The sequence below is a fragment of the Arvicanthis niloticus genome, chromosome 3 (assembly GCF_011762505.2).
Source record: "Arvicanthis niloticus isolate mArvNil1 chromosome 3, mArvNil1.pat.X, whole genome shotgun sequence".
Taxonomy (NCBI): Eukaryota; Metazoa; Chordata; class Mammalia; order Rodentia; family Muridae; genus Arvicanthis; species Arvicanthis niloticus.
In genome coordinates this window covers 42,362,849-42,390,333 of record NC_047660.1, presented here as the reverse complement: position 1 = coordinate 42,390,333, position 27,485 = coordinate 42,362,849, and the positions used below count along the sequence as shown (strand labels likewise).

The following is a 27,485-nucleotide window of genomic DNA, read 5'->3' as shown; positions in this document are numbered from 1 at the left end:
AGACATATGGGTAACAATATTTTTGGAATGTTTCAGATTAAATATACACACAATTCCACATAGCCTCATGTGTCACCTACTTTTGCACAATTCTATTTATTGCATCTTCTATATTTTACTAACACCTTTTTTGTCCTCATTTGTTACCACTCTATTTGGCAGTATGACGCTGGGAGAGTGAAGCCTAAAAATGAGGTGGACTAAAGTCTCATGCAATAGCCAACTTTATTCTGAGCATCAGACAGTTTATATTCTGAGGGCATTTGGAAGGGTTAAGCAAGGTTATGTGAGTAAAGTTTACTTGAGTACAAGTTGTATACAGTCACACGGGCAAGGTCACATGGGTTTAGGCTGTGTATAGTTTAGAGGGCAAAGTCACATTAGTTCTGTGTACAATGATGAGGACAATTCATGCTTAGAAATGTCATCTGAATGATAGTGATGGGTCATCTAAACCCACTCCTGTGTACTACACCCGGGAGGGTCATGAAAGCACATTGCACATTTCTCCATGTTTTGGAGAAACAGAGATCACATGACTCTTGTCTTCTTGACTTGGAGTTTTCTCACAAGCTCTCAGAAATCCCACACAGCTTCATCAATGGACTATGCTCTGATATTCATTAACACAGCAGTTTCTTCAAGCTCCAAGAAAGACATTTGTCAGAAATTGTTTCATCATCCTACACCTGGCCCTTTGAATCTATGTTAGACCCAAGCTGCTCCAATAAATATGTACTTGGAGCTTTGATGCAGCAAGCAGGAGGCTAGCATGCTGTGCAAAGACCCTGCTCAGGTTGGATCTCAGGGAAATATACAGCATGTTGGTAAGTTGTCATTGTTGTTGAAATCTGACTCCAGGAGCAAGGAGGCCCTCCCTTGCCTCAAATTTAAGCACGTTTATTTCAAGTGTTCTTCAATCCTCCCTGTCTAGGATCAGGCTGGTCCCCAAACCCTGTGACACAGAGAAAAAGAGGACAGCAAACAACTAAGGCATTAAGAAAACATTGCGCCCCTGAGAACAGATCAAGTGAGCCATTTCCAACAGAGGCTTCTGCTGTTTATCCATGGTATAAAAATGCCTGTGTTGTGGAGATGCTCTGCCCAGGAGCCTTTCTGTCAGAAGTTCCAGAAGTTCATTCAGCAGGGTTTCCCTAGTCACCTAATGCCGCTTTCTTTGTTCTCTTTACTGGGATGCTCCTGTCATTTCTGCAGCATAAGTGCTATTTAGTGTATTTGCTATCTATCTAGCTACAATCTATGATCTATGATCTATGATCTATGATCTATCTATGTATCTATCTATCTATCTATCTTCTATTTGCTATTTTTGGTTTTCTTTTTGTGGTATGCTATATACTTAATAAGCTCACTCATTTGATATTGAAAGCCTGGCTATTGTAGATCATTCTCCATCCAGAACACAGGGGATGTAAATAATATTTCCCTAGTACCATGCTTTGAATGTTCCTTCCAAAATTAATGTTGGAAATTAATTTTCAAACCTGTATGTAGACAGTATTTAATGGTAGAGTCTTTGAGAAATAATCGTGGTTAGGTAAGGTCTTCAGACATAAGGAGGGAGGAAAGGACAGAGAGAGAGAGAGAGAGAGAGAGAGAGAGAGAGAGAGAGAGAGAGAGAGAGAGAGAGCGCCAGCCCTGGGCTGACCTATGCTTATTCTGACTTACCACATGTTGCCTTTTGTCATGTTAAGATGCAAAATATGACCTTGACCAAATGCTAAGCAGATGTGCTGCCATGCTCTTAAACTGAGAGTCAGACAGAAGCCTATCCTCTGTTAATGATGCAAGTTTGGGTACTTTGTTCTAGCATCAGAAAATGGACTAAGATGACCACACACTGAGATGGTTTCTGCATTAGCCCAGGCTGCAGAGCCTGGTCCAGGCCCAGAGCTGATGACCATGCTGGAGAGGTCTATATTCAAGGTTGTTTTAACTTTTGTTCTCCTGAAGTATCCTGCTAGACGCAAGAGGAAAGGACATAGAGGAGGCTGCAAAGGGGTAAATGGGGCTCTTCCATCTGTCCCCATAGACTCCCAAAGTGTCACAGTCCTGACAGCTCATGTAGACTTGGGGTCCATGAGGATGGAGGAGGTAGGGTTACTGTCTCTGCTTTTGTGCTCCCAGCACGGTTAGCTGCCAGAAATGTTGGCTATAACCCACACAGAAGTAAGCAGGCCACTGTTGCCCAGTGGAGCTTCCTGCAATAACAAAAAACATTCGATGTCTGTGCTCACAAAATGGTAGTCGTTGGGTAAGAGTCACTGAGTATTTAATGTATGGCTAGTGTGCCTAGGAAATTAAATTTAATTATGTTTAGTGTTGACTGATTTAAATTCAACAGACACCTGTGATTACTGCTGCCACATTGGACAATATCATCCCAGGCTCTGAGATTCCAGGCCTGCCAGTTCTGAGTCAGCTCTCTATCTGGGCTTGTGCTTCAGGGCCTGTGAGGTTTGGTCTGTGTATCTTAGGGACTATGTAGGCAGATCTGGCTTATGTCCTGTATCTGTATACATCCTTTGTTTTCCCAGAAATTTGACTAGCCTACATTCTGGATGTAGGTGGACAGGAGGCAGAGACATACTGCTGAATGCATTAGGCAGTCTCTAGCAGGCTGATCCAAACACAAACAAACTCATTAGAAGGCTATTTAGATGCATCAGGAGGGCAGGACCTGGTTCAGGGCTTCTGCTTCATGAATAGGGGTTTGGGTCAAGTGAGGGGGTCACAATTTATGTCATCAATATGACATTCCTGTCACTGGATGTCACCAGGTAGGATGGCTGCTAGTGTCTGCAGCCACCACCAACTTCCTTGTCACTCTGATTGGTGGTACCTGGGCCATCTGTTCACTTTCTATTTGCAAGGGAGGCTAGAAAAGGTAGTAGCTGCTACCTTCAGCTGCAGCACAGGAGGTGAGATCTGCGTTAGTTTATGGTAGTGATTCTCAACCTGTGGGTTGTGAGCCTTTGCGGAGAACAAAGGACCCTTTCACAGGAGTCAAATACCCTGCATATTAGATATTCATGTTGTGATTCATAACAGTAGCAAAATTATGGTTATAAAGTAGCAACAAAAATAATTTTATGGTTGGGGGTCACCATGAGGAGCTGTATTAAAAGGGTCACAACCACTGATTTAAGGAATTCCATAAAGCCTAAAAGGACTCATTCATAGTATTCATGACTACTATAGGACACTTAACTAAATTTTCATCAAAACAAGCAACTGTCATCCCATTAGATCCAGAAAAGGTAACTGATGAACCTAGCAAGCTAACAAAGCAGGGCAGTGGTGGCGCACGCCTTTAATCCCAGCACCTGGGAGGCAGAGGCAGGTGGATTTTTGAGTTCGAGGCCAGCCTGGTCTACAGAGTGAGTTCCAGGACAGCCAGGGCTACACAGAGAAATCCTGTCTCAAAAAACAAAACAAAACAAAAGAAAACACAAACAAACAAAAACAAAACAAAGCAAGCTAACAAAAAGTCATACAACTAGCTCTTACTGGACTGGCCTCTTCTGTACCTGGCCCTGTGGTGTAATTCCATAGATAGAAAGGTTGTATGTGCCACTGCCACCTAAACTGCATGTGCATCCTAACATTGTTAGATGGAATGGAAGACATTGCTCATGGTCACTTACAAGTTCCTCTTTATGAGAAACCATGGGAGAGTTTTGTCTTCAGTCTTGATAAGCAGAGAAGCAAGCCTCCTCTGACCAAGGGGATCAGTGTGAATCAAGGAAACAAGAGTACTGATTTCAGTTGGATCCTGGAAGGCTTAGGGCCAAAGCTGCTAGCCACTTGCAGCCCAGGAAAAGCCCACGGGCATGTGTTTCACACACACTTGCTTTCCTTTTCTTCCACTGTGTCAGTGTTGAGGGTTGAACAGAGGATCGCACACATAGAAAGCACACACCCTCTGTTCAGCTGAATTCCCAGCTTTCCTTAACCTGTTCTATTCTCTGGGTCCTTTGCCTTCATTTTATCACCAAGTTTAAAGTAAACACTTTGTCTTTTCCCTATCTTTGTGACCCTCCTTAACTCCTTTTTGTAGCATGTTAAATGAGATGAACAGTGTTAGCCAAAATTAGTTTAGAAGTTCCCAGGGCTTCCAGTGACCTAGGAATACAGCAGGCAGGGGCTTTTCCTGAGGAGGGTCCATGGGACAGGACTAAGGATACACACAGCCTTCAAAGGACAGTCAGGCAGGCCTCCATTTGTGAAAAGGATGAGTCAAAGGGTACTCCTCCCCCCCACCATGTAAACAAAACCAACATAGATTCTAGTTTCCAGGAATATTGCTCTACAGTTTGGAGAAGAGCCTTTAAATGCCCACACTCATAGAAATGTGGGTCATATTTTTGCCTTCTGTGCTTTACTAGTTTCCAGGCAGACCACGGCTGCCAGGAGAGGACTAATGGGCTCTCTGCTGGTTCTCTTTCCATGCCTTCTGCCCCCTTTGGCTCTTGTCTCCTCTGACAGGTGGGCCGGGCATGGTGGCCAGACCCTTCAGTTCACTGTGGGCAGTTCTGAAGTCTGTTCATTCACTCTGGGAAAAAAAAAAATCACACAAATCGATCCATTCTCTTTGGTGGATTTTGCAGCCAACATAGCTTTCTGGAGATTAGATGGTGCCAGAACAGTTTCACTTCCTTGTCAGATGGAAAGGAAGCATGTATAGGCATATATAGCTAAGGAAACAAGGGCCAGATGCCACTTCTCAGGCTGTAGGCAGGCTCCTCACTCTACATGGTGACGGATTCATGAGCTCAGTAGGACTGCAGGTCAGAGGGGAGTGAGAGATAGGGTGCAAGTGGCCCTTGACCATCTACATGCTGAGCCCCAGCTATAACCAGCCTGTCATTAGGGATCCAACTAGACTATTGCAAAGATTCTGCTGAGAACTGAGGGCCCTTTACGTGAGGATTCACCGTCTTCCTGATAGGCCCTAAGCAGGATGATGTGAAATTTCTTGCAGGAGGGACTGTTGTGGCCATGGGAGCCCTTGGTGGTGGGAAGCTCTTTTGGCCTAAGGAGTGGGGAGTCCTCTTCCCTGAGCCTAGCATTGAGAAAGGGAAGCCTTGGCTTGTGTTTTAAAGAGTCTAGCTTTGGGTTTCTTGTATGAGACAGGTATTTTGGTTTAGAGATCAGTGTTGACTTCAGTCTTACTCTCTAGGCCTCAGTTCCTCTGTCTGTGCAGTAGAGGATGATTCTACATTCTATGTACTTTGCATTACAGTTGGCATTGAGAAGTCAGAATGGGGGCTGGAGAGATGGCTCAGTGGTTAAGAGCACTGACCGCTCTTCCAGAGGTCCTGAGTTCAATTCCCAGCAACCACATGGTGGCTCACAACCATCTATAATGGGATCCAATGCCCTCTTCTGGTGTGTCTGAAGATAGCTACAGTGTACTCATATGCATAAAATAAATAAGTAAATCAGAGAGAGAGAGAGAGAGAGAGAGAGAGAGAGAGAGAGATACTAGATACCAGAGGATAGTCCTTCTTCCAGAGGACCAGAGTTTGATTTCCAGGACTCATGTTGGGCAGCTGACCTCCTTAGTTACCTGCACACATAAGCACATACATAGAATTAAGATTAATAAGAACAACTCTTTAAAAATCAAGTCAGAATGGACAAAACATGCACAGTACTCTCCTGTTTTCCCTTCTCATCTAAGCTCAGGACTTCCTGTTTCCCAGTAGTTAACATCCAAGAACCGACACTGAGTACACTGAGCTAGATATACCGTCACTGCAGTCACTGCAAGGGGCTATGCAGTAGTACACGTTTCTCAGGGGTTCAGAGTTCCAGGAGAGCAGATGTGTACCTCTGTCCCCTCTGCCACCTTCTTGACTCTAGAAGATGTAGAAATCATTCATTTAATAGGACTTGATTTAAACACACACACACACACACACACACACACACACACACACACACACTGCCTCCAGGAAAAAGAGACTGCACAGTATAAATTTTGATATCGATTACCCACCACCTTCAAGAAGCCTAGAGGGCCCTTTGGCCAGGTTTGGGACAAAGCAAGACACACAATGCTGAAGACAATCAGGGTTCTGCTATTGCATCTCTGCCAAGTGTTGGGCACATCTGACTGCATTTAATCATCGCAAAAACTTACAAAGCAAGAAGGGTTTCTTTGGTACCCTGAGTCTATGGATCATGTTTCAGAATAATGTTTTAAAATGCATACCCACAATAATAACAATTGCAAAGGAAACCAATTAGTTTAAAATACAATTCCATAAAATTAAAAAGCTTCCCACGTCTCATTATTAATGCATTAAATATCAAGAGCCAGCAGCAAGTCTGAAGAACGGTGGTAAGTCTGAGGCACCTGAATGCAGATGCTACTTAGAGACCTCTACAAACAACATTCAGGTAGCACTGAAACAGCTGTTCTGTGGCGACAAAGACACCAGGTGCTAACAAATGCTGCTAACATTCAGAATCAACTGAGATGCTAAGTTTCAGTTAAGAGACAAGTAAAAAATAAAAGTGATTTCCCCTTACACCAAACAATAGGTTCCTCTGTTTCATCCACAATGGTCCATTATCAAGGTAAATCGCTTTGTCCCTAATTTGCACATGAAGAAACTACTTCAGAGAGACTGAGTAACCTTTCAAAGATCATGCAGTTCTCTGCCCCTCCAGCTTGTTCCATTTCCACTGGCTGTGTTTAGCAGTTTTTAATGAGCATGCTACCAATCACTTGGAAACCATCTTGCAGCGTGTAAGCTGGCTTTCAGCTAGAGATTGACTCAGGAAGTCTGCTTGCTTGGGAGTATTTGGTATGAAATTCTGCATTTTTGATTAGCTCACTGTGATCCTATGCTACTGGGCCAGGGCCATACTATATCCTCTGATATTGATGCAGGGAACCAGGGCCATACGATATCCTCTGATGGTGATGTAGGGGACCCCAGTGCAAAGAGCCGATCACTTTGAGGATGTGTACTGAGTAAAGCTGCCTGCGTGGTTGCATCTACAGGGTAAGCTTTGTTCCTGTCCTCTTCGAATATCTCCTTCTCCCTTCATCTTTGGGTATGATGCTGTGTTAGGCTCCCATCTCATTGTATTTTAAGCTGTTCTTGCTTGGGGTAAAATATTGGAGAAGGGAAAGCCCCAGAGTGATTAATCTGTTAGGTCTTGGAGATGCCTCTGTCTGCCCTGTCCAAGATAGTTGAGGGCTCCCTCTCATACTCCACATCAACCTGAAGCCCAGCTACCTTGGGAGCCAAGCAGATAAGAAGCCCATGCAGAGAGGCCTGCCCTGGGCTCAAATCTAGTCTACTGATACTTAACCCAGGCTGGGCAGGGAAACAATAAAGCTTTAATTGATGCTTGTGTCTGGCTCTACCCCAGAAAGCTGGACAGTCTGTCTTGGTTTTAGGATTTTTAAACCAGATGGTTCTAAGAAACAGCCAAGAATTGCTTGTTCAGTGAAAGAGAATCAGCTGTGCTCATGGCTGTGGAGGGCCAGCCCCATGCCAGACACTATTTGATGAGTCACATGTAGCACTTCCCCCATCCTCACAGAAATCCCTAGTTGGGGATCTTAGGTCTACTTTATAAATAAGGAAGCTAAGCTCAGAGCATAAGTAACTTGTCCAAAGTCACACAACAAGCAAGTATATGAGTAGAAATTGAAATCATTGCTAGTCTGTTTCCTGAGCCTAGATGAACAGAATTCTGTCTATCCCCAAAGAGAAATGACATAAAAGTGGTTTTTTTTTTTCATTTTAAAACCCAAGATCTGAAGTTTTCCTTTTCATTTAGTGTTGATCATTTTTGGGGTGGTCAAGCATAGGAGAGATGCTGCAAACCTGGAAACCCATCAGGCCACACCCATGGATGGTTTCAGAGCTAGTGTCTTCTTCCAGTTACAGCTCAGGTTTCTGTGACAGAGGTGACTCCTGTCTGTCTCAGCAGATGCCTGCTTGGTGCCCTAAATGTAATGTGACAGGTGACAAATGCTGTGTGAAGCAGGGAGGTCCTTGACTGTGCTCATGCTGGAACAAATGACTACCTTGAGTAGGTTTAATAAATTACCAGCTTCCAATTTAAAGTGAGAGTGAGGACTCAGGAGCAGGCTGAAAGGTATAAGGGTGAGTTTGGCACTGGCCTGAGAAACAACAAAAGGAGAGACTTTGGGGTTAGACTCTGGGAACAGAGCCCACTCTTCCTTTAGTGATTGTGTGACTTGTGAAAGGTAGTTTGGCCCTTGAGCCCCACTTTGTATAAAATGAGGTTAAAAATAGCTAACAGTCTTGTTACGATAAAAGCGAGAACAGGAACAATGGTAGCCACATTAGGCACTCAATGACTGCCAGCCATGACTGTCTCCTTCCCCAGGTTGTTATAAACCTGCTTTTGGTTGGCTGTTAAGCAGGCATTCTCTGCTGGCCATTCACACTGGCAAATGTTATTTTAGAAAAGATGACTGTTTCTTTGTTGTCGTTGCTTCAGATCTGGTGATTGGCATCTTTGTTTCCAGACATTCCCTGAAGCCCTGCCTCTTTATATGTACTAAAGGGATTACTCCTTCCCTAAATATGAGATGGTTATGAAACGGATGTTGGAGTTACTCACTGGTAATATTATTCTTTTAAAATGTACTTATTGCTGTTGTAATATGTGAACAGTCTCTGAAATGTAAACTAAGCTGAACAAGGACATCTTAAAGAATGACAGGGAAAAGAAGTAACTTTGGAAAAGCAACTGTGCACAGGTGGGAAGCCCATCTCCTTAATGTCTAGACAATTACCTAAGGTCCATGTCATTATGTCAGGGATCCAAAAGCCAGCTGACAGAATTGCCACAAGATCACTGTTAGCAGAAAGTGACCAGGGATTTACATAGGTCCAGTGACTCAGGAGAACACACTTCTTATGACTGTTTAAATAAGAGTATCTAATTTAAACAGTTTAGGCTTTGTCTTGCCAAACTGTACATGAGCTCCAGAGACAGATGACCAGAACTCAAGTTTAAAATTTTTTTTTCTTGGTTAAGACTCAGGTGTTGCCATCATACAGATGTTATAAAATGGAACACAAAGTCCTCAGATAATCTTTATTGGGCCACTGGGCCTACATGGGGTTCAAGCTAGAGTCCTAGAACTGAGAGGGGAAAGTGGGTATGATCTCCCATCTCTAACCAAGAAGCTATCTCCAACTGATAAGCTATTGCAAAGGAAAAATTAGTTTTCTCAATAGAGTCTCACAGGGTCTGCAGACCACACTTAAGGGCAGGTCCATGTTCAGCAGTGGATAGGCAACACAGAATAGTCTCATTGGTGCTCTGTATATATATATATTTAAATCTCATATTGCCTTGTTTATTTTTAATCTCCCCAATGTTTTCATTTCTAATTTGTATTTTAATGGGCTTTGTTTGTGTGTATGTTTTTCTTGTACTTTTTCATTGTTTTATTCTGGTTTGTTTGCCCTTTTTGTTTGTTCTATAGAGGAAGAGAGTGTGCAATTGGATGGCTGGGGAGAATCTGGGAGAGGTTAGGGAGGAGAAACCATGTACAATTTTTCAATTAAGTTAGACCTCCAAATTTTCAGAAAGGGCCTGAATGAGAACACAAAGGCTGCTCTCTCTGCACTCCCAAAGCACCTTGGCTGGGAGCGTAGTTTCTCAAGAGCTATCATCATAAACAATAGCAATATGAAGAAAAGACTAGATACCTGCCTCCCCACCCCCCACCCAAAGTGGCAATACAAGTGGGCATTTCTGCCTAATGGAATGCTGGGTAAGCATGACCAAAGAGAGCTGTGTTAAGTGAAAAACATCTTCCTGGAGAGCTGAACTTGAGCAGATCCCACCACAGTGAGCCAAGGCATCTACAGATGCTACCCAGCTGCTTCTACCTGGCTCAGAGAAAACTCACTAATTGGCTTCAAGGTACAGTCAGACTATTGACTGGCTGGGTTGCAAAGAAAACCTCATTCCTTCAGTGTGGAAGGATTGCAGCGTGTCGCCCACACAGCTCTCTACACTCTGTGGACCATCTGCTTGGCATTGCCTAACTCATCGAAGAAGCTCCAAATAGTTCCTGGGTACTACAATGTTTCAGTAGTACCCAGGGTAGACTTCAATAGACAGACTTCTCAGCCACCTGCAAAATGGTGAAAGACTGGCTAGAAATAAAACTCTAAACCCAAACTACAACTGAAAATTCCCAAACCAGAATTCTGTAGTAGGCTCTATGAGTTGCTTGCTTCCCCATGGACCAGAGACCTTGTCAGGTGTGATGGGGTAAGGACATGCCTGTAATCCCAGCATGCTAAAAGCTTTGGCAGAAAGACCCAAAGCTCTAGGGCCGTTTGGACTGTACAGTCAAACAGAGCCAGAGAATAGACATAAGGAGAGGATGCTTCCACACCAGCAGTTCTGCAGATGCAGAAGCCAACACTGCTGTGCCTCATAAAGATGCACACAGGGCACCTCCTGTGCAGGCTAGTTGTATGTCAACTTGACCCGGGCCAGAATCACTTGGGAATAGGAAACCTCAATAGAAAAAATGCCCCCACCAGAATGGCCTGTGATACACTGTGGACTGTGTCATTCTGGATTGGTGGTCCTGGGTGATATCAGAAAGCAGGCTGGACAAGCCATGAGGAGCAAGCCAGTTAAGAGCTCCTCCCTGGTTTCTGCATTAGTTCCTGCCTGGTTTGAGTTCCTGCCCTGACTTTCCTCTGCAATGGAGTGTAACTTGAGTGTTGTAAGCTGAAATAAACTCTTTCTTCCCCAAGTTATTTATGGTTGTGGTGTTTTTGTTTTGTTTTGTTGTTTTTGTTTTGTTTGTTTGTTTTTTATCACAACAACAGAAACCCTAACTAGACACCACTTCTCAAGGAGTCCAGAGCATGGTATGTATCTCCCTAATTATTCCCAAGCAGGCCTTTCCTGTCAGGCTGACTCACTCTCGGCAGGCAGATGAATGGTACTTGAGAAGGTGAAATAAAGCACCTATGTAAGCTGGGTGGAGAATGCAACACATGTGTGGGTCAGCAGAAACCATCACCAGTGTGTGTGTGTGTGTGAGTGTGCCTATCCATGTCCTGTGCCTATTCATGGATGCAGGGGGAACTAGTACAGCACAATGAAAAAGGCCAAGAGTTGTGTAGGAAAAAACCAGGGACTTCTTAGAAGGAAAGATTTTCCTGCCATTATGGATTCATGATGCCCCTGAGGCTAAACTGTCTCAGGAGGAGACTTGAGATGGGGAGAGACACAAACTCTAATGGAAAGCTACATTGCATTTCAACCAGTCCAGAAAGTCAGCAACTGGAACACGAAAAATCTACAAAACCTCCTTAGGTTGATCAATTTGTCCCCTAGGCCAATTTATACCACAGCAATTCCCATTGCCCCTGTGAGTGAAGCTTGGAACAATTACCATCTGACCTACTGCTGACCTCCAACTAACTAGGTGTTCAGATCCAGATATTTCTGGTCAGGAAAGGTAAAGGACACATTTGTTACCTGGACTGTTCATTCTCTAGGAGTAACTGTCCATGAGGCTGTGAGGGAAGATCCCCTACTCCTGTGACCTTGTTAAATCTCAAAGGCCCTTGGACCTGCTGACCTTACTCAGAGGCCTTGGAGGTGAAGCTGGAATGGGCTGAGGGCATTTCTGAGCCACGTAGCAGATCTGAGCATCTGCCCTTAGCTATCTTTGTCTTGTTTTAAAAAAGGAACAGAGTGATATTCAGTGTCTATGGATCTCTGTTAGTACATGCAAGAAGATGTTGCTTTAACATACCTTTTGAACAAAAACAAATAAATAATTTCATCACTTCTTACCTGTTTTTAAGTTTTCTGATTTTCCTCTTCATTAATAATTAACATCCCCCATGCCAGACTGCCACATGGTTTCATATCATGGTAATATTTGTACAGAAAACTGATGCTCCTTACACAAATCCCATGAATGGTCAGATAAAAGATGCTCACCGTGTAGTTCTTTCTGTGCTTTGCTTTTACTTCATCAAACAGCTGTGAATAATATATTCCTCCTGTTAAAACAAATCAAGCTTCTACTTTATCCCTTCATGTCGTGTTAGCCCAATAATGTCCATCCCCTTCTTTGATGGATGTGAATACACGTGCTCATAATGGCACCAACGAGACCTTCCCAGGCTATGTAAAACATAGCAACACAGGTAGTGCTCGCTGCGGGTCCAACTGTCCATGGTGAATGTGACTGTATGGATGTGTGTGTTTGAGAGGCAAAGTACACATACATGCAAAGGCATGTTTCCATGCACACAAGCATGAGAGGTGAGAAGGGGAGGCCAAAGAAGAGAAACGGCTGTGTGTAGACTCCCCTCAGCTGAGAGCTGCGCAGTTGCCCTTGTCTTCTCTTTGCAAGATCTACTTGTGTAGACATAGTTATTAATACATTCTGGGGGTGACGGCTCAGTTGTGTCAGCATTTCTGTTACCACATGTCTATTTGTGAAATTTCGTCTGTAGTTAAAAGTGCTGAGGGCTAACAACTGGTAAAAATACCAGAAACTATGAACAAGAAAACAGACCAAGGAACCAGACACTTTACTTTGGTTGTACTATATTGTCAGACAGTTAAGAAAATAAATTTTAAAGTATTTTTGGGCTGATTTCTATTCCCTGCCTCCCCCTGCCCCCAGATTATTGACATGAAAAGAAAAAACCCAGGTTTTAATAATAGCTTCTAAAAATCCCCATGTTTTGGATTCATTCCCCCTCCAGGCAGGGTCTTGCTATGTAGCCTAGGCTGGTTTAAAACTTCCCATCTCCATCAGCATCCTGAGTGCTGGGATTACAAACTGCAGCCCACTGCCTGGCTTCAATAGCTGTCTTTAGAATGAACCAGTCAATATCTCGTCTGCAGGGGCACCTGTTCTGAGTAGCTCAAGAAATTTGGAAAAGTTCAAATAGATAAATGCCTCAGTCTTTTAATAAAGAACACACAACGTAGATGGGATTATATAATACACAAGGTACTTTTCCAGAGTTCTACAACAGAAAAATTGAGTGTAAATTCAATTTTGGCAAGTAAGATTTTATTTTAACTGTATTGGGAAAAAACATATAGATGCATCATACAGTTTATCCTTTATGATGTTTAAAGGAAAGCAAATATAAGAGCATTCAATTTCATTTCTTTATAGTTTAGTATTAAAAAAATAAGTTTTGTTATCCAGAAAGAAATAGTGCATTTTTTACATTGTTTTTAAATCCCTACTTTTAAGGTATGTGTGTGGGGCGGGGCAGGAATACAGTCTGTAAGTGAGCAAGAAGTGGATCAGAGAAGACAGTCTGACTAGCTAAGTATCAGGCAGCCAGTGAACAGCAGACGTCAGATCCATGTGGGGTTAATTAGGGAAGGCTGTTTCTGTGTTCATGCCGCTCTTCTGCAACACTGCCCTGTACGGCATCTCAGAATATCCCGAGAGAGGCAACAATGCACAGAATCTCCTAGCTCACCACCAAGAACAAACATTAGGTCATCTCATTCTGTCCTAGAGGCATGGAACAAAAATAAACACCTACAAACTCAAAGCTGGAACATCCATATTCACAGAGCCAAAGGGCAAAAGCACCAGCAATGCAGATGACACGACTAAGTCAATGCAGTAGCTGTGGGGCACACTTTCCGAGCATAGCTATGGTGGTTTGAATAAGAACGGCCCCCATAGGCTTATAGATGTGGATGCTTGGTCACCAGGGAGTGGTGCTATTTGGAAGGATTAGGAAGTGTGTCACTGGGGGTGGGCTTTGAGGTTTCAAAAGCCAAGGCCAATCCCAGTGTCGCTCTCATACTGCTGCCCGTGGATCTGGACGGAAAGATCTCAGTCTATCTTCAGCACCATGTCTGCCTACAGGCCACCATGATAATGGACTAAACCTATGAACTGTAAGCCAGCCCCAATGAAATGATTTATGAGTTGTGCTCGCTGGTCATGGTGTCTCTTCACAGCAACAAAATGGTGACTAAGACATTGAGTGCACCTGACACTCAAGAGCTCATGTTTTTGCTATGAATACTGAAACCATTTCATCCTGTGGTTATAACTACTGCAGACATTTAAGGTTTACTCTCAAGACAGTCTCCTACTGGAGGCTGATGCTCTGTAGAATCTACCAGGAAACTTCCTCAGTGTGCAAATGCAACTTTAATTTTGGAATAAAAGCATGGCATGGGTATATAACTCAGTTATAAAAAACACATTGTGACTATTTTTTGTGTTTGTAGTGTTGATTGGACCCAGGACCTTCCACATGGCTAGGGAGGGGCTCTAGCACCAAGGCACATGTGCACCCTAAACCACCTTTTAAAGTTCTACAAAAGCATCCAGCTGCCCAAGTTCTCTTCTGGTTTCTCTCTCTCTCTCTCTCTCTCTCTCTCTCTCTCTCTCTCTCTCTCTCTCTCTCTCATCTCTTCCTTGCTTCTCTGCTCCTTTCAATAAATTCAGTCTGGTTTTGTTAATTTACTGAACTACCTTTATTCCCCAAAGTCAGGTTTTCCTTTTGTGACATGCCTTTTATTCTGAGTCCTGAACATTATCATTTGCTTTCAACAGAATGCTTCAAATGAAATCTCATCAGGGATTCCCCCAGTCCGGAGCTGGAGAAAACTCACACTGTTCAACCTTACAGCTGAGACTGCTAAGTGCAATTAGAAGATTACAGGCTTTTGGGCAGTTACCCATTGCTTCTGATGCTTGGAACTAGTTTCTTCCACACACAAGCCTATTTCACACTCATGATCCAGGTCACAAGAACAAGTCAGAATGATGCTTGTTCTTGTGACGTGGATCATGGAGTCATCGAAACTCCATCATCTGACTCCTTCCAACATACCTGGTGTATCGCTTCAGGACTGAGACCCTACTCTCACCTTTTAAGAAAGAAATTGCCATTTTGAAAGGAATTTTAAAGTCCTATCGAGCCTGTTTCTTCACCTGTAGTATGAGAAAAAAAAGTGTCACACCCATGTCTAAGGTTAGCTCTGAAAATTAAAAGATAAAGTAGTAGAATGTTTGCATAGGTATAATTTTAGCAAACAGGTGATGTTTAGCAAATAGGTATAATTATAATATTAGTTTGTGGAGCTGGAGTGATAGATAGTTCAGGGTTACTAGCACTTGTAGAAGACCCGAGTTTGGTTCCCATTACCTGCATGGTAGCTCACAATCATCCATAACTCCAGCCCAGTCTTATCTCCTTGGACACTAGACATGCATATACATATGTGCAGGCAAAATATTCATACATAAAGAAATTAATCTAAAACCAAATAAATAAATGGTTGTAAAAACGAAGGGGTTTCTTAGGAGACGGCAGCTCAGATTTCAGTGTCAAAGGCGAAGGTGCTGCTTGGCCCTGCTGACCAGAGCACGGGGGATGGGTTATCACGGCAGGAAGTAAACTGAGTATGACTTAATGAACTTCCATTTCAATTGAGCAAGGTTTTTATTTATATAAAAAGGCTTTTTATAAGTTCTTTTGCTCAGCAACAATAAAAGGAAGCAAGAAGCACTCAGTTGGGAACAATAGCTGCTCGGCTCTTAAGGCAGCATTAGAAGGAATGTTCTCCTGTCTACCATGCCTAGCCATTTTGCTTGGAGGCTACGATCCAGATCACTTAGAGTCTACGTATAAAAACGAGGCCAGAGAACCTCCTCAAAAACTTCAGCTAATAAATTCTACTGACAGAGATTTTAATTTCCTAATGTATGTAACTACCCACTAATAAAATTTTGGCCCATAACTCACAAAATGTTTTTGATGACTGGATGATACTGACTTAGTGCTAATTGCAATGCTGCTTGGTAGCATTTCCTTAAAAGCAAGGGAGGATGCTGGCACACAGAGACCCATCCATCAGACTCTCCCACAGTCAGAGGTCAGTGCCCGGAAGGAGCTGGGAAGTGATGGGGATGGCAGCACACTTCCCACTGTGGAGTGGAGCAGCCTCCCTAGAAACAGTTCTCCGGGAAAGGGGTCTCTGCAGCTCACCTTAAGCAGACCAAGCCCCAGAAATTTTTGACATTACGGATCTGGGTGAGTCATCTGTCCCCACAAATGTCATTAAACTCTTTTAAGCTAATTTTGAAGGGCGTTGAAGATCAATTGCAGAAAGCTCTTGTCTGTATTCAAGGTTTTCCATGACAACCAAAATTTTTCCTCACATAGATATTCAATCTTTAATGGCCTTGCTGGGTAATCATAAGTATAAGTAACACAACTCTTGAATTTCCTTGTTAATAGAAAAGTAGTAGCAAAAGTCACCTGTGTTTAAAAGTATTTTTTTCTATTTAGTTTGAGCATTTTAAGAATGAATGTAGTCTTGTATCCTTATCACAGTGGTAAAACTCAGTACCAACCAAGGAAAACTTTTTAAATGTTGTTCAAAAGTGCAGGGCATGCTCTGAAGACTGAACAGAACAATGTCTGCTACGGTCACTATTCTTTCCTCTGCACCACACGGTCCACCTTTCACATTGCATTGCAGATTGGCACCGCTGACTATGATCTAATTGTCCCTGCATAACCCCCTTTAGCTGTTCATCAGAAGTACACATTCTCTGTCCGGTAATTGTGTTTTTAAAAGGTCTTTCTTATTCTCAGACTTAACCTCTTAGGGTAAACAGAAACTGCAATATCAACAAAGCCTAATTGAGCAGAATAGGCTGTGACAGGAAACACAGAGAAGCAGTTTTTACTGAAGATAGGTAACCATTCAAATAAGCTTTTTACAGACGAGGAATTGAGGGTAAATAGTTGGTCAAAATCCAATTTTAAAGCTGTACTACCATTCAGAGAATTACTACTGATCTATGTTTACCCCAAATGGCAGTTATGTGAACTGAAACTCTGGAAGCTTAGGCCCAGAGCCTGTAATTAACTGATCCAGCACAGATCCTGTGCTCTCTCAGAGGTCCAGCTCTTCTTATGTTTGGGTTCTTGTTTGTTTGTATCATTTCCTCATTCTCAAGTATTTCTAATTTCCCAGGCTGGCTTGGAACTTGCAATCCTCTTATCTAACCTGCTAAGGTAAGGTGTGTCCCACTGCATTTGCCCCCTCTCCATGACCGATTTAAAAAAAATGCCTAAAACTGATATGATAAAGGGGTCAAAGTCCTCTGACAGAGATACAAAGGGCTCCCACAAATCTGGCAGGCTCTACAACTCTTAGCTAACTGAGTATGCAGAAATGGTGCCTTGACAGATTCCAGACCAAGGATGAAGTGAGCAGCTTCTATTTCCTGTTTCCTGGACAACTGTCTCCTGCTGTGGGTGAGCATGCTCTTGCAGCTCTGTGGACAAGCCCATAGAAGGAGGATCCAGCCAACAACCAGCTCTGCCTTGCAACCCCATGAAGTGGTTCCTCTAGCCACAGTGATGCTGCAGGGGATGGTGATGAGCATGCCCACTATGTCAGACCCAAATCAGGGTCAAGGATAGAATAAAGAACTACTGGAATGTATACAGAAGCTTCATCTGAGGTTTCCTAAAAGATAAAATAAAGTGAGGGCAGTAAAGTGAGGGATATATTTTAAACATTTGCTACATGCTGAATTACTTATATACCTTTATTCTCTACAACCTCCGTCCTAGATGTGATTATTTTCTCTATTTTGCAGATGAAGGTTATAGACTCACGAACCAAGTAACTGTTCAAGATTATATGACTGGAAGAGAAATTTCAAAAGGAAATTTGACCTCAAGGCTATGCGTAGGTGAGGTGAAGTGAAGGAGACGCCAAGCTCCTGCCGAGGTGACTCAAACGTGCTCTCCGTCAGAAACGGCTTGCTTTCACAGCCACTCTGTCCATCATTTTTACCTTTGAGAATCTGTGCTCCAGTCACAGCGACTGGCATGCCTGCTTCTGCTAATTCTGATTTCAGGAGAAACAATACAAACTCACCGATTACACAGTGTTTTGTAGTTTTGTTTTTTGTTGTTGTTTTTTTTTGTTGTTGTTGTTGTTGTTGTTGTTTTTTTTAAGCCCAGGGTTCTACCATTTGTTTCAGGAAGACCCTCTCAAGTACTGAGATCTAAAACACACTTCTCTTACTGCACTTCATCAGCAATGATATGTACCTGTCTGGTAGTGTTCATTACTCATAATTCATCTTTTCTCTATGTAAAACTTTGGGTTTAAGTGGTTTATACATGTGACTCTCAGGGAACCCGCTACATTACCTTATGCATCATAGCTGGGTCAATAAATATTCATGGAATGAATTATTGAATACATATACAGCATAGGAAGAACACCATAATCAAATGCAAACCTCCTTAGATTTTCACAGCTTTTCCCAGCCTTTCCTCATAGGCTAGTTTTGTAAATCTTAAGTCATGTTAGTGGCTCTCCATGTCCTCATGCTTCAGCTGTAGAATCTCAGAGGGCAGAGTTTCCCCTAAAGTCCCAAACACTCACCACAAGTCATCACTTAGTAAATTACATACATTTGGGATCTCTTCCCCATGATGTAGTGGTCACTGTTTGATTTCAAAAACACCTAAAGGCCTTGGCATTGGCAGAGTCTCAAATTCTTCTAAAGCAAGAGACAGGGCAGAAGCTTTAAGAAGGAAGCTTTTGCTCTGCCCAGAAATCCCAATGCCATCGTGAAGGTCGGACCTTTCTGTGTGTGTTAGGGGCAGAGAGAGGGTTAGACTACCATCACCAAGGTCTTTACAAGTAACACGTCACATAGGAAATGATATAGAAAAGCACCAGCTACAGAACATATGAAGTCCCTTCCAGAGGAAACTTCCAGAGCAAGGCTGCAAGGCTTTATTGCTGCATACTTAATGCAGAGAACAGACTTGGTCAATATGAGACACGACTACGTTCCACATTTTTCTGAGGGACTTTTAAAGTCTTGCCTTTCATTTTCCCTTGGTACGGACCTTCAACATCAGTTAGTTTTGCTGGACGCTTCGAGCAAATCTTTTGCTTCATTTATTTTGGATGCTAAGTAAGGAGATCCACCTGGGAGGACAAAGAGAAATGAATGATTAAGGTTTATGTTATTACTGACATTTTAAAAAGTCAATACTGGAAAACAACAACTCAGGGATTTTCTCACACATTTTTTTCTAGAGAAACTATACTATAGGATTACCAGAAATCAAAACAGCACAAATTAAACTTATTTAGTAAAGTATTACAGGTACCCAACAATCAAAATACATTTTATGAGAAAAATTTAAGTTATAATCACTTGAAAAATACTCACTGGTTATATAGTTACCATATAGATATTTGGCCAGAATAGTTTCTAAAATTAAGTATATTATTAAGTAAACAAAATAACAGTTTCTCCATAGCTACATTTTAAAAGCAATAAATATTCATTACCTTTAAGAAAGAGGTAAATCCATCTAAGGGGGTCTTTTCATGTCTTATCATAATTTCAAAAAAATAAATGCATGCATAAAAGGCAAACGCATAGTTTCTAGTGGTATGATAAATGAACTAACAATAACAGTGATAAAAATAATGCTAGAAAAAATTCTCCCTGTTCTCTGAAATGATTCTAGTACAACATTTATAATGGATTCTTAGATTTACAATGTCCTCAAATAACATTAAATCAGTTCTTTTTTAGAGTTCTTTGCAATGAATTCTTTTTAATGCAAACAGCAAACTGGGGTGAATTTCAAATACAGAGTCCATAACCATAAACAATGCGTATTTGACATTCAAAACACCACAAACTGTCACATCAAAGCTACCCCACAGCCCTAACTTCTATTCTACAACACTGCCATTGCTTAATGCTTGAGCTAATGACCACAGTGCAGTTCCCAGTCTCTGCTTTTATTTTGTAATATTCCCTTAAGTACAAACTATCTATGGCTGTTGAAAACATGGTAAAGTCTCAATAACTTTTAAGAAATCAAAAACATTTAGACAGTACAGGTATAAACTATCTTGGCCTTAGTCAGGTCTTCTACTGTTACTACCCCAACACTTTACAAAGGAAAAAGCAAGCAGAGAAACAGATCAACACACAGGCTGCAGTAGAGCTGGAGAAGGCTATACATAGCATTTGCCCTTGAGGATACCACTGACATTTTCATACTAAGATCTGAAACATTTAAGGAATATATCACACAGTGACCCGGAGTACACAATGAGAATTACAAAGGAAGTTCATAACCCTTGTGGCTGTAAGTTGATTTCATGATTATCTCTAATAATGACCTTGGAGCATGCAAGGCTCGTCTTTATCAGCTGCTTAAATGTTTGACTTAGCAAGGAGTTGTGAGGCATTTTGTGTGTTCTAAAAATATTAAAATATTAAGTGATCTTAGCTATAATATTTAATTGAGCAATATGCATTCTGATTATTTAAATTATAAGTCATTATAGGCTCATAAACAGAAAACATAAACAAACCAAAAAAAGGGCCCATAGAGTAAAAGTCTTATTAAACGTTATATTTATTGATGGTAATTAATGTCATATAAAACAGTGATCGTTTATTCAGAATACTCCTGAATTCTCCATTACTCCTCTGAAGTATGGAGACACCAGGCTTGTAACTTATGTACTAGGTAGAAAATTCACACTGGCTCTCATGACTCTCAATGTACTCCTTTTACCTGGAAGAGTCCCTAAGCCAAAGCTATAATTCCTATGTCCCCATTCATGGTAGTTTAATTCAGAATGAGTTTTTATCAACTAGAAGCACTCTTATGTGGCCTATATAAAATATCTGCTTCTTGCCCCAAATCCTGACTGATAGCAAGATATAGGATGCATAGCCTATAACTAACAGAAAAAAATACACTCTTTAATTTTCCAGTCCGTTTCAGTTTGGGGGGATGAGTCCCCTCGATTCTACTAATTACATACCTCTCCTTTCCTGATAATTTGTATATGTTTGTACCTCCACTAAATATTGCTATTACTATCTCTCTTGTTTAAGATCAACCCTTCTTCTGAAAACAAATAAGAAAGCTGAGAAAAGAACAAATACATCAGTATAAAAGTACCAGAAGGTTTCTAAGTCAGGCAGTTCTTCACTACAGACATCTGATTGGGAAAGTGCACAGTGTAAATCTATCAGTTTGCTTTGCTTTTCCTATACAGACCAGACACTAATTATGCAAGTCCATTCTCCTCAAATTCTGGAAAAGGCATGTTTAATCTACAGTGATGAGAGCAGAGCCGTCATTGCTTCCTGGAAGGCTTGTAATGGATAGGAACAATACAGATGGAACCTTTAGAGTGATGGATGTGATCTATGGCCTGCTAGGTCAAGGATTACCTGGGTGGAAGTCTTTGCCCAAACTCATCACACTGCACATTTAAATGTCATATAGTACCATATATTACATTCATATTTGATGTAGATGATCTGATATGGTTTCTTTATTAAAAACATTAGCCCAGGAGATGTTGGCTAAAGGAAATGTTGTTTTCAAGTAATATATTCACATCAATAAAAAAAAGTGAGCATTGCTTTGCTAATTATCACAGGAAAACTGCTTTAAGGCAAATGAAGTAATAGAGATTTCCCGTGTTTTAAATTTGTCAATAGGATAAAACAATGAGATCTAGATTTTGTACATGCCTAACATCTTAGGATCAGAGCATATAAAGAAAACCCTGACAGCACCAAAAGGGAAAACACATGCTTATAATCACTGGGAAGTTTAAGGCACTTCTCTCAATAATTCATTGAAATAACTAGAGAAAGAGTTAGAACATCAAAATAAATAACGGGATGAGCAAATGTGACTGAACTGATATACATAAAACATTCCACCCTACAAAGCACATTCAACTTTTAATCTGCAAACTTGTAACACTTTCTGAAAGACTCAGCAAACTAAAAAAGTAAAATAAATAAAAATCAGCAGTGTGAGTCACCCTCTGTCTGCCCTGAGGGTGAAGTAGAACTGGGACAAACAGGTTCCATGGGTCTCTGTCAGGCAGGAAAAGCCAGAGTGTTACCGTTCTTAGTTCTTGTAAGAGAAGAGAGGTGGTTTGGGTCCACTACCTGCAGCGCATGCCAGGTGGGTCCAAGGTCCAGTGATAAATGCTTCAGGAAAGAGAATTCTTCCCCAAATGTTACAGCTCAATAAAACAGCCACTCGCAGACGATCCTCTGTGAAATAACTGTGTGCTTTATTCCGTGTGGACAGGGACTATAGAAATATTGTGAAGTAGGGTGGGAGTCAGGGATAGATGTTTCCTATTGGCTTACTTTGAGATGTAAGTGATGTTCTATTTGGGTGGGGAAGAACTCCAGGTGTTTTCCCTATATGACTGATTGTCACGGTCCTCTCTGTAGGGTGTCATGGTTATGTGTTCCAGAGCAGGTACAGGTAGGCAGGAAGAGTAGGCTCTACTCCTACTCTTCTCAATTCTGAAATTCATGGGGTCTGAGCTCACTCAATCTTACCATTTATTCCTTCTGCTGGCACAGTCCACTTGCCCCACAAATGTGTCCTGTTGACAGTGGCCAGCCAAGTTTAGAAACCAAGAATTATTTCAAAATGTTATAGATCATTTCTGGTATATACTTCAATTTTCTAGTCAATTTATTTGTTGTATTTTTACAAAAGACACTAGGGCTAGAGAGAGAGCTCAGAGATGAAGAACACTGTTGCCCATCCTGAGCTTAGGTCCAGAAGCCTACATCCCTAGCTGATAGCCTGTTAGCTCGGGCTCCAAGAGATCTAATGCCTCTGGGTGCTCTGCAGACCCCTCCCTCTCATGCACATACCTACATGCAGACTCAAGCACCTGCACATAATTACAAAAATAAAACTTTTTAAAAATCACCAGAGGTCAAGGGAAAAATGCAAGTCATGTGCTTGGACAGCACTGACACACAACTCTATACGAGTAGAATTACGATAGAAACCAACAACACACCTAGAGGGTCTTAATGTTTAGAAATAATTCACATATAATATAAAATGTCACAAAATAAATTAGCATTCAAGAGAGATTCAACAAATTCAAAGTTCAGTTTCTTTTAAAACAAGAAGGAGGAAGAAGAGAAGAAAGAGGAGGAGGAAGAAGAGGAGGAGGAGGAAGAGGAGGAGAAATAAAGGACCTGTGATAAAGCACAGAGGTAAAGGCACTTGCTAAAGCTTGCACTCTAGCCTCAGGACTCAGGAGGTAGAAAGAGAAACTTGATTTCCACACATATGCCACATCAACAGTGACCCACGCTCACTTCTCCCTCTAGCCTCTCCTCCCCACACACACACACTAAAAAAAAAAAAAAAAAATCACTTTCATGTTAAAGTGAAAAATTTACTGAAATTTTTAAAAGAAAAAAATAAAATGAAAAAAATGTGGCTTATCACAACCAATTAAAAGAAAATATGAAAACTCAAAAGCATCGTATTTACTTAAGGAACTGACTTTGTAATTAAATTACTAGCCAGAATTTTATCAACAAATCCCAGCTCCAGCAAAAAGCCAACCAAACTAAACAAAATGACGAACAGGAGAACATATTTCATCATTTTCTATGCCCAGAATAACTGCTGATAAGAAACTTTGATGGAGATATCACAAGAAAGAAAACTATAGCCCAGTATCTCTCACAAATGTAGATTAAAAAACACTATGCTCACTTCTCCAGTTAGACTGAATATCACAACCAAGCTTGGATCAGAAGAGCAACATTGGCTTTCATGAACGTTCACAATTTAAGCAATGTAATTCAACGTATTAACAGATGAAACAAAGCACACATTTCACATATGCATCACAGAAGACACAGATAATTCAAAACTTGTAATAAACTTTTAATTAATAAGAATAGAGGGGAGTGTGTTTGTGTGCTGAAGCCATTAGAAACACAGCCAGTAGTGAAATCTTGGGAACTCGGTCTCTGAGGTGAGGACAAGAAAAGGGACAGTAGCCATCTACTAGATAGAGAGATGGACAGGAGATAGAAGGGAGGGACATTCAGTTTTTGAGACCACATGGTGAAAGAGAACTTCCTTTTGGGATGTCAGCTGTAGAAGAAGGTCAGCTGGGTGCTTTCTCTGTCTCTCTGAACTAGCAGGCTGGTATCCCAGCATTTGGTTCCCTAGTCTTTATTGGCAAAATAGAACATTTGAGATTTTGTTAAAAACAACATCATAGCCTTGAGATTTTCATGACCTTGAAAGAGGCAAACATTTCTTAAAACAAAAAGTAACCCATTGAAAATGAAATCGTCAAACTGGGCCACTTTAAAACTAAAGATTTCTGTTCGTGACTGAACATCACTAAGAATATAGAAAAACAAGCTGCAGAGAGGAGATATTTGCAATACAAAGGACTCTTACCTGGAACATTCATATATGCTGTTCCCAAATGTCAATAATCAAAGATACGCTGGGAGTGCATACTGGTACACACCTGTGATCCTGGCACTGGGAGGAGGACCAAGAGGTCATCCTTGGGTACAAAAGGAGTTTGAGGCCATTTCTTAATCTAGGTATTGGTTACATTGCTGGGTCCACTCTAATAATTTATTGATTTATATACTTTCACGGATATGTACTTCATTTTAAAATTTATGTCGACACCATGTGGCCTGATTACATTTCAGACTAATTTCCTCCCATAATAATACTGGTTACTTCTTTCTTATTTTATTCAAACCCATAATCTGATCCCTGGTCTTCTTTCTTACTGAGAAGACTGAAATCATTTCCTTCTTAATAATCTTGTAAAGCTTGAGCCTGGCAATCATTAGATAATAAATTCCTTGGGAAGTAACCATGTCTTTTTTTTTTAATTACTTTTTTCTTTTTTGTTTTAATGGGATATTTTCTTTATTTACATTTTAAATGTTATCTCTTTTCCCGGTTTCCCCTCTGAAACTCCCTATCCCATCCCTCTTCCCCCTGCATCTATGAGGGTGTTCACCCATCCACCCACCCACCCACCCAATCCTGCTTCCCCACCCTGGCATTCCCCTACACTGGGGCATCAAGCCTTCATAGGACCAAGGGCCTCTCCTCCCATTGGTGCCCAACAAGGCCATGCTCAGCTACACATGCAGCTGGAGCCATAGGTCCCTCCATGTGTTCTCCTTGATTGGTGGTTTAGTCCCTGGGAGCTCTGGGGTTCTGGTTGGTTGATATTGTTAGGAAGTAACCATGTCTTAGGTCTCTCTGTGTTACTCATACCACTGGGTGAAGGGACACCTCTTTGCTGGAAGGAATGAAACTGTAGACACTATCTATCCTTGGGTTCCACAAAAGCCCCTCCCCTAGACATAGAAGACAGGTGAAAAGTGTGTAATGTAATGCAATTCTCATGATAAATGTAGCCAATGAAGTAGAAACAATGAAAAGAGTGTACTGTTTTGGCACATGGTTCCCATATCTGATAAGGGATACCCCCAGAATACAGAGCTGATACCACACCCAATAGCAAAAGACTAGAGTTTCCCCCTAAGATCAAATTAAAAACAAGGATGTCCATTTTTTAAAAATCAACTGTATTTAACATTTTACTGGGGCATTTGGTAAGTAAAAGAAACAAAGGCAGCAGAGAAGAAAGAGTTCAAAATCTCTATAAAGGGATGATACGATCTTATATACGAAGAACCAAGAGGACCACACTCAAAAGTATTAGAATTAATGATTTCAAGGTTGTAGAATATATGCCCAAAACACAAAAATCATTGCATTTCTATACATTTTGCACTGAACAACTCAAAAACCAAACCAAGACAATAACCCCATTTGCAACATCAAATAGGAAATTAGAATCACAAAACATAGATCTGATTGCAGAATATTTAAATACACAAAAAACACCCCACACCATGATCAGACCACTTAACACGGTTACAACAGCAACACTCCTCAAATTGCTCTACAGATTCAGATAATTCCCATCAAAACTCCTTTGTAGAAACTGAAAAGCTGATAGTACAACTCACCCAGAATTGAAAGGTACCCAGAATACCCCAAACAATCCTGCAACACAAGAATAAGTAGGGCTAACACTGCACAACGTGAACCTCTTTCAAAGCAATTACAATCAAGGCTTTGTTGTACTGACACAAGGACATGATCAATGGAATAAAACTGAAAAGTTGGAAGTGTGGGTTTGTTTGGTCTGTTTTCTACTGCTGGGATAAAATACCATGGCTGAAGCAATGCAGAGAGGAACGAGTTTATTTACTTTAAATGTCACATCACATTCACAGGTCAAGATAGGGACTCCAGCAAAGCAGGAACCTGGAGACAAGAGGTGGAGCAAGCCGCAGAGCACCTTAGCTTCCTGGCTTGCTCAGCCTGTTTCTTATAGCACCTAAAACCCCATGTTATGGGTAGGAACTGCTCACATCACCCATCATTCAAGGAAATGCCCTACCCATTTGCCTACAGGCAACACGCTGGAGGTATTTACACAACTGAGATTCTTCTCAGAGGACTCTAGCGCTTGTATCAAGGTAAAAAAAAAAAAAAAAAAAAAAAAAAAAAAAAGTAAAGTAAAAAAAAAGAAAAAAAGAAAAAAGAAACAACCTAAGCAGGAAAAGGGTTTCTTTTGGAGGTGACCGAAATGTTCTAAAGTTTGCTGTGATGATGGCTGCAAATATCTGCCGCTCTGTCACACTCTACTGAGACATACACACTTTAGCTAAACAAATATGAATATCTTATCTCAACAAGGTGTGTTTAAAACAATGACGCAGGCTCAGCAGCACTGGCTAGACAGATGTGAGCTGAATGAAGAATGAGAGCAGAAGACTGGAATACCTGGTTTTTAATGACGACGCGGTACATCCTCCACACAGATCAAGACTGCATAAACTTTTTTGTAGTTTTTAATACTAAGGAGCATGTAGGCTTTGAGAGCATGAATACCCCATGGCTCTTTTCCACACAAACACTGCCAGATTTCTGTCCTACATTTATATAATTGATTCATAAAAGAACATTATGTTGACTTAAGTGAAATGCCTTCTAACTTATCAGTCTCTCTAGTTGGTCATTTCACTGATGCACAGGCTTGCTCAAAATTACAAGTTTTCCCCCACATTCTTTTCTGAAGTGCTCAATCCTCTCCTGCAGTTACTCCATTTCTTTCTGCCTTTTCCTCACAAAAAACCAACAACAAAATGTTTAGTGTTTTTGTTTCTAAATCAGTGTCAGCTGAACCTGTTTAAAGGGCACAGATTCTTCTCCTCTTCTGTTTTTGTTTGTTTCATTTTTGGGTTTGTTTGTTTGTTTTTTCAAGACAGGGTTTCTCTGTGTGGCCCTGGCCATCTTGAAACTCACTCTGAAGAGCAGGCTGGCCTGGAACTCAGATTTGCCACTATGTTGTGGAAAAAACAAAAACGAAATTTTATAAGAATTATATTACTTCTATTAGTATCCATTTAAAAATAATTAAATACATAAGTTGAGACTGAAAAGAAGAGAAACTAATTTCATGAGTAGTTCTGT

General features: G+C 41.2%; 1 protein-coding gene across 12 annotated transcripts in view; it reads right to left on the bottom strand.

The window, feature by feature from the left end:
• Nucleotides 1-206: 206 nt before the first annotated feature.
• Nucleotides 207-27,485, bottom strand: part of Dnajc15 (DnaJ heat shock protein family (Hsp40) member C15) — a 71,793-nt gene continuing 44,514 nt past the window's right edge. Inside the window, exons 6-9 of one of the 12 annotated variants that reach the window (XR_013109253.1) lie at nucleotides 18,963-19,044; nucleotides 12,013-12,074; nucleotides 5,517-5,593; nucleotides 207-955 (exon numbers count right to left, since the gene is read on the bottom strand). Coding sequence is in view for 3 of the 12 variants with exons in the window: in XM_034498020.2 (XP_034353911.1) it covers nucleotides 18,971-19,044 (74 nt within the window). In the remaining 9 variants the exon portion in view is untranslated. Of the gene's footprint in view, nucleotides 956-1,563; nucleotides 5,594-12,012; nucleotides 12,075-12,978; nucleotides 17,557-18,790; nucleotides 19,045-27,485 lie in introns of those variants that run through there. The other 11 variants (XR_013109257.1, XR_013109254.1, XR_004606428.2 and 8 more) reach the window with 11 other exon arrangements.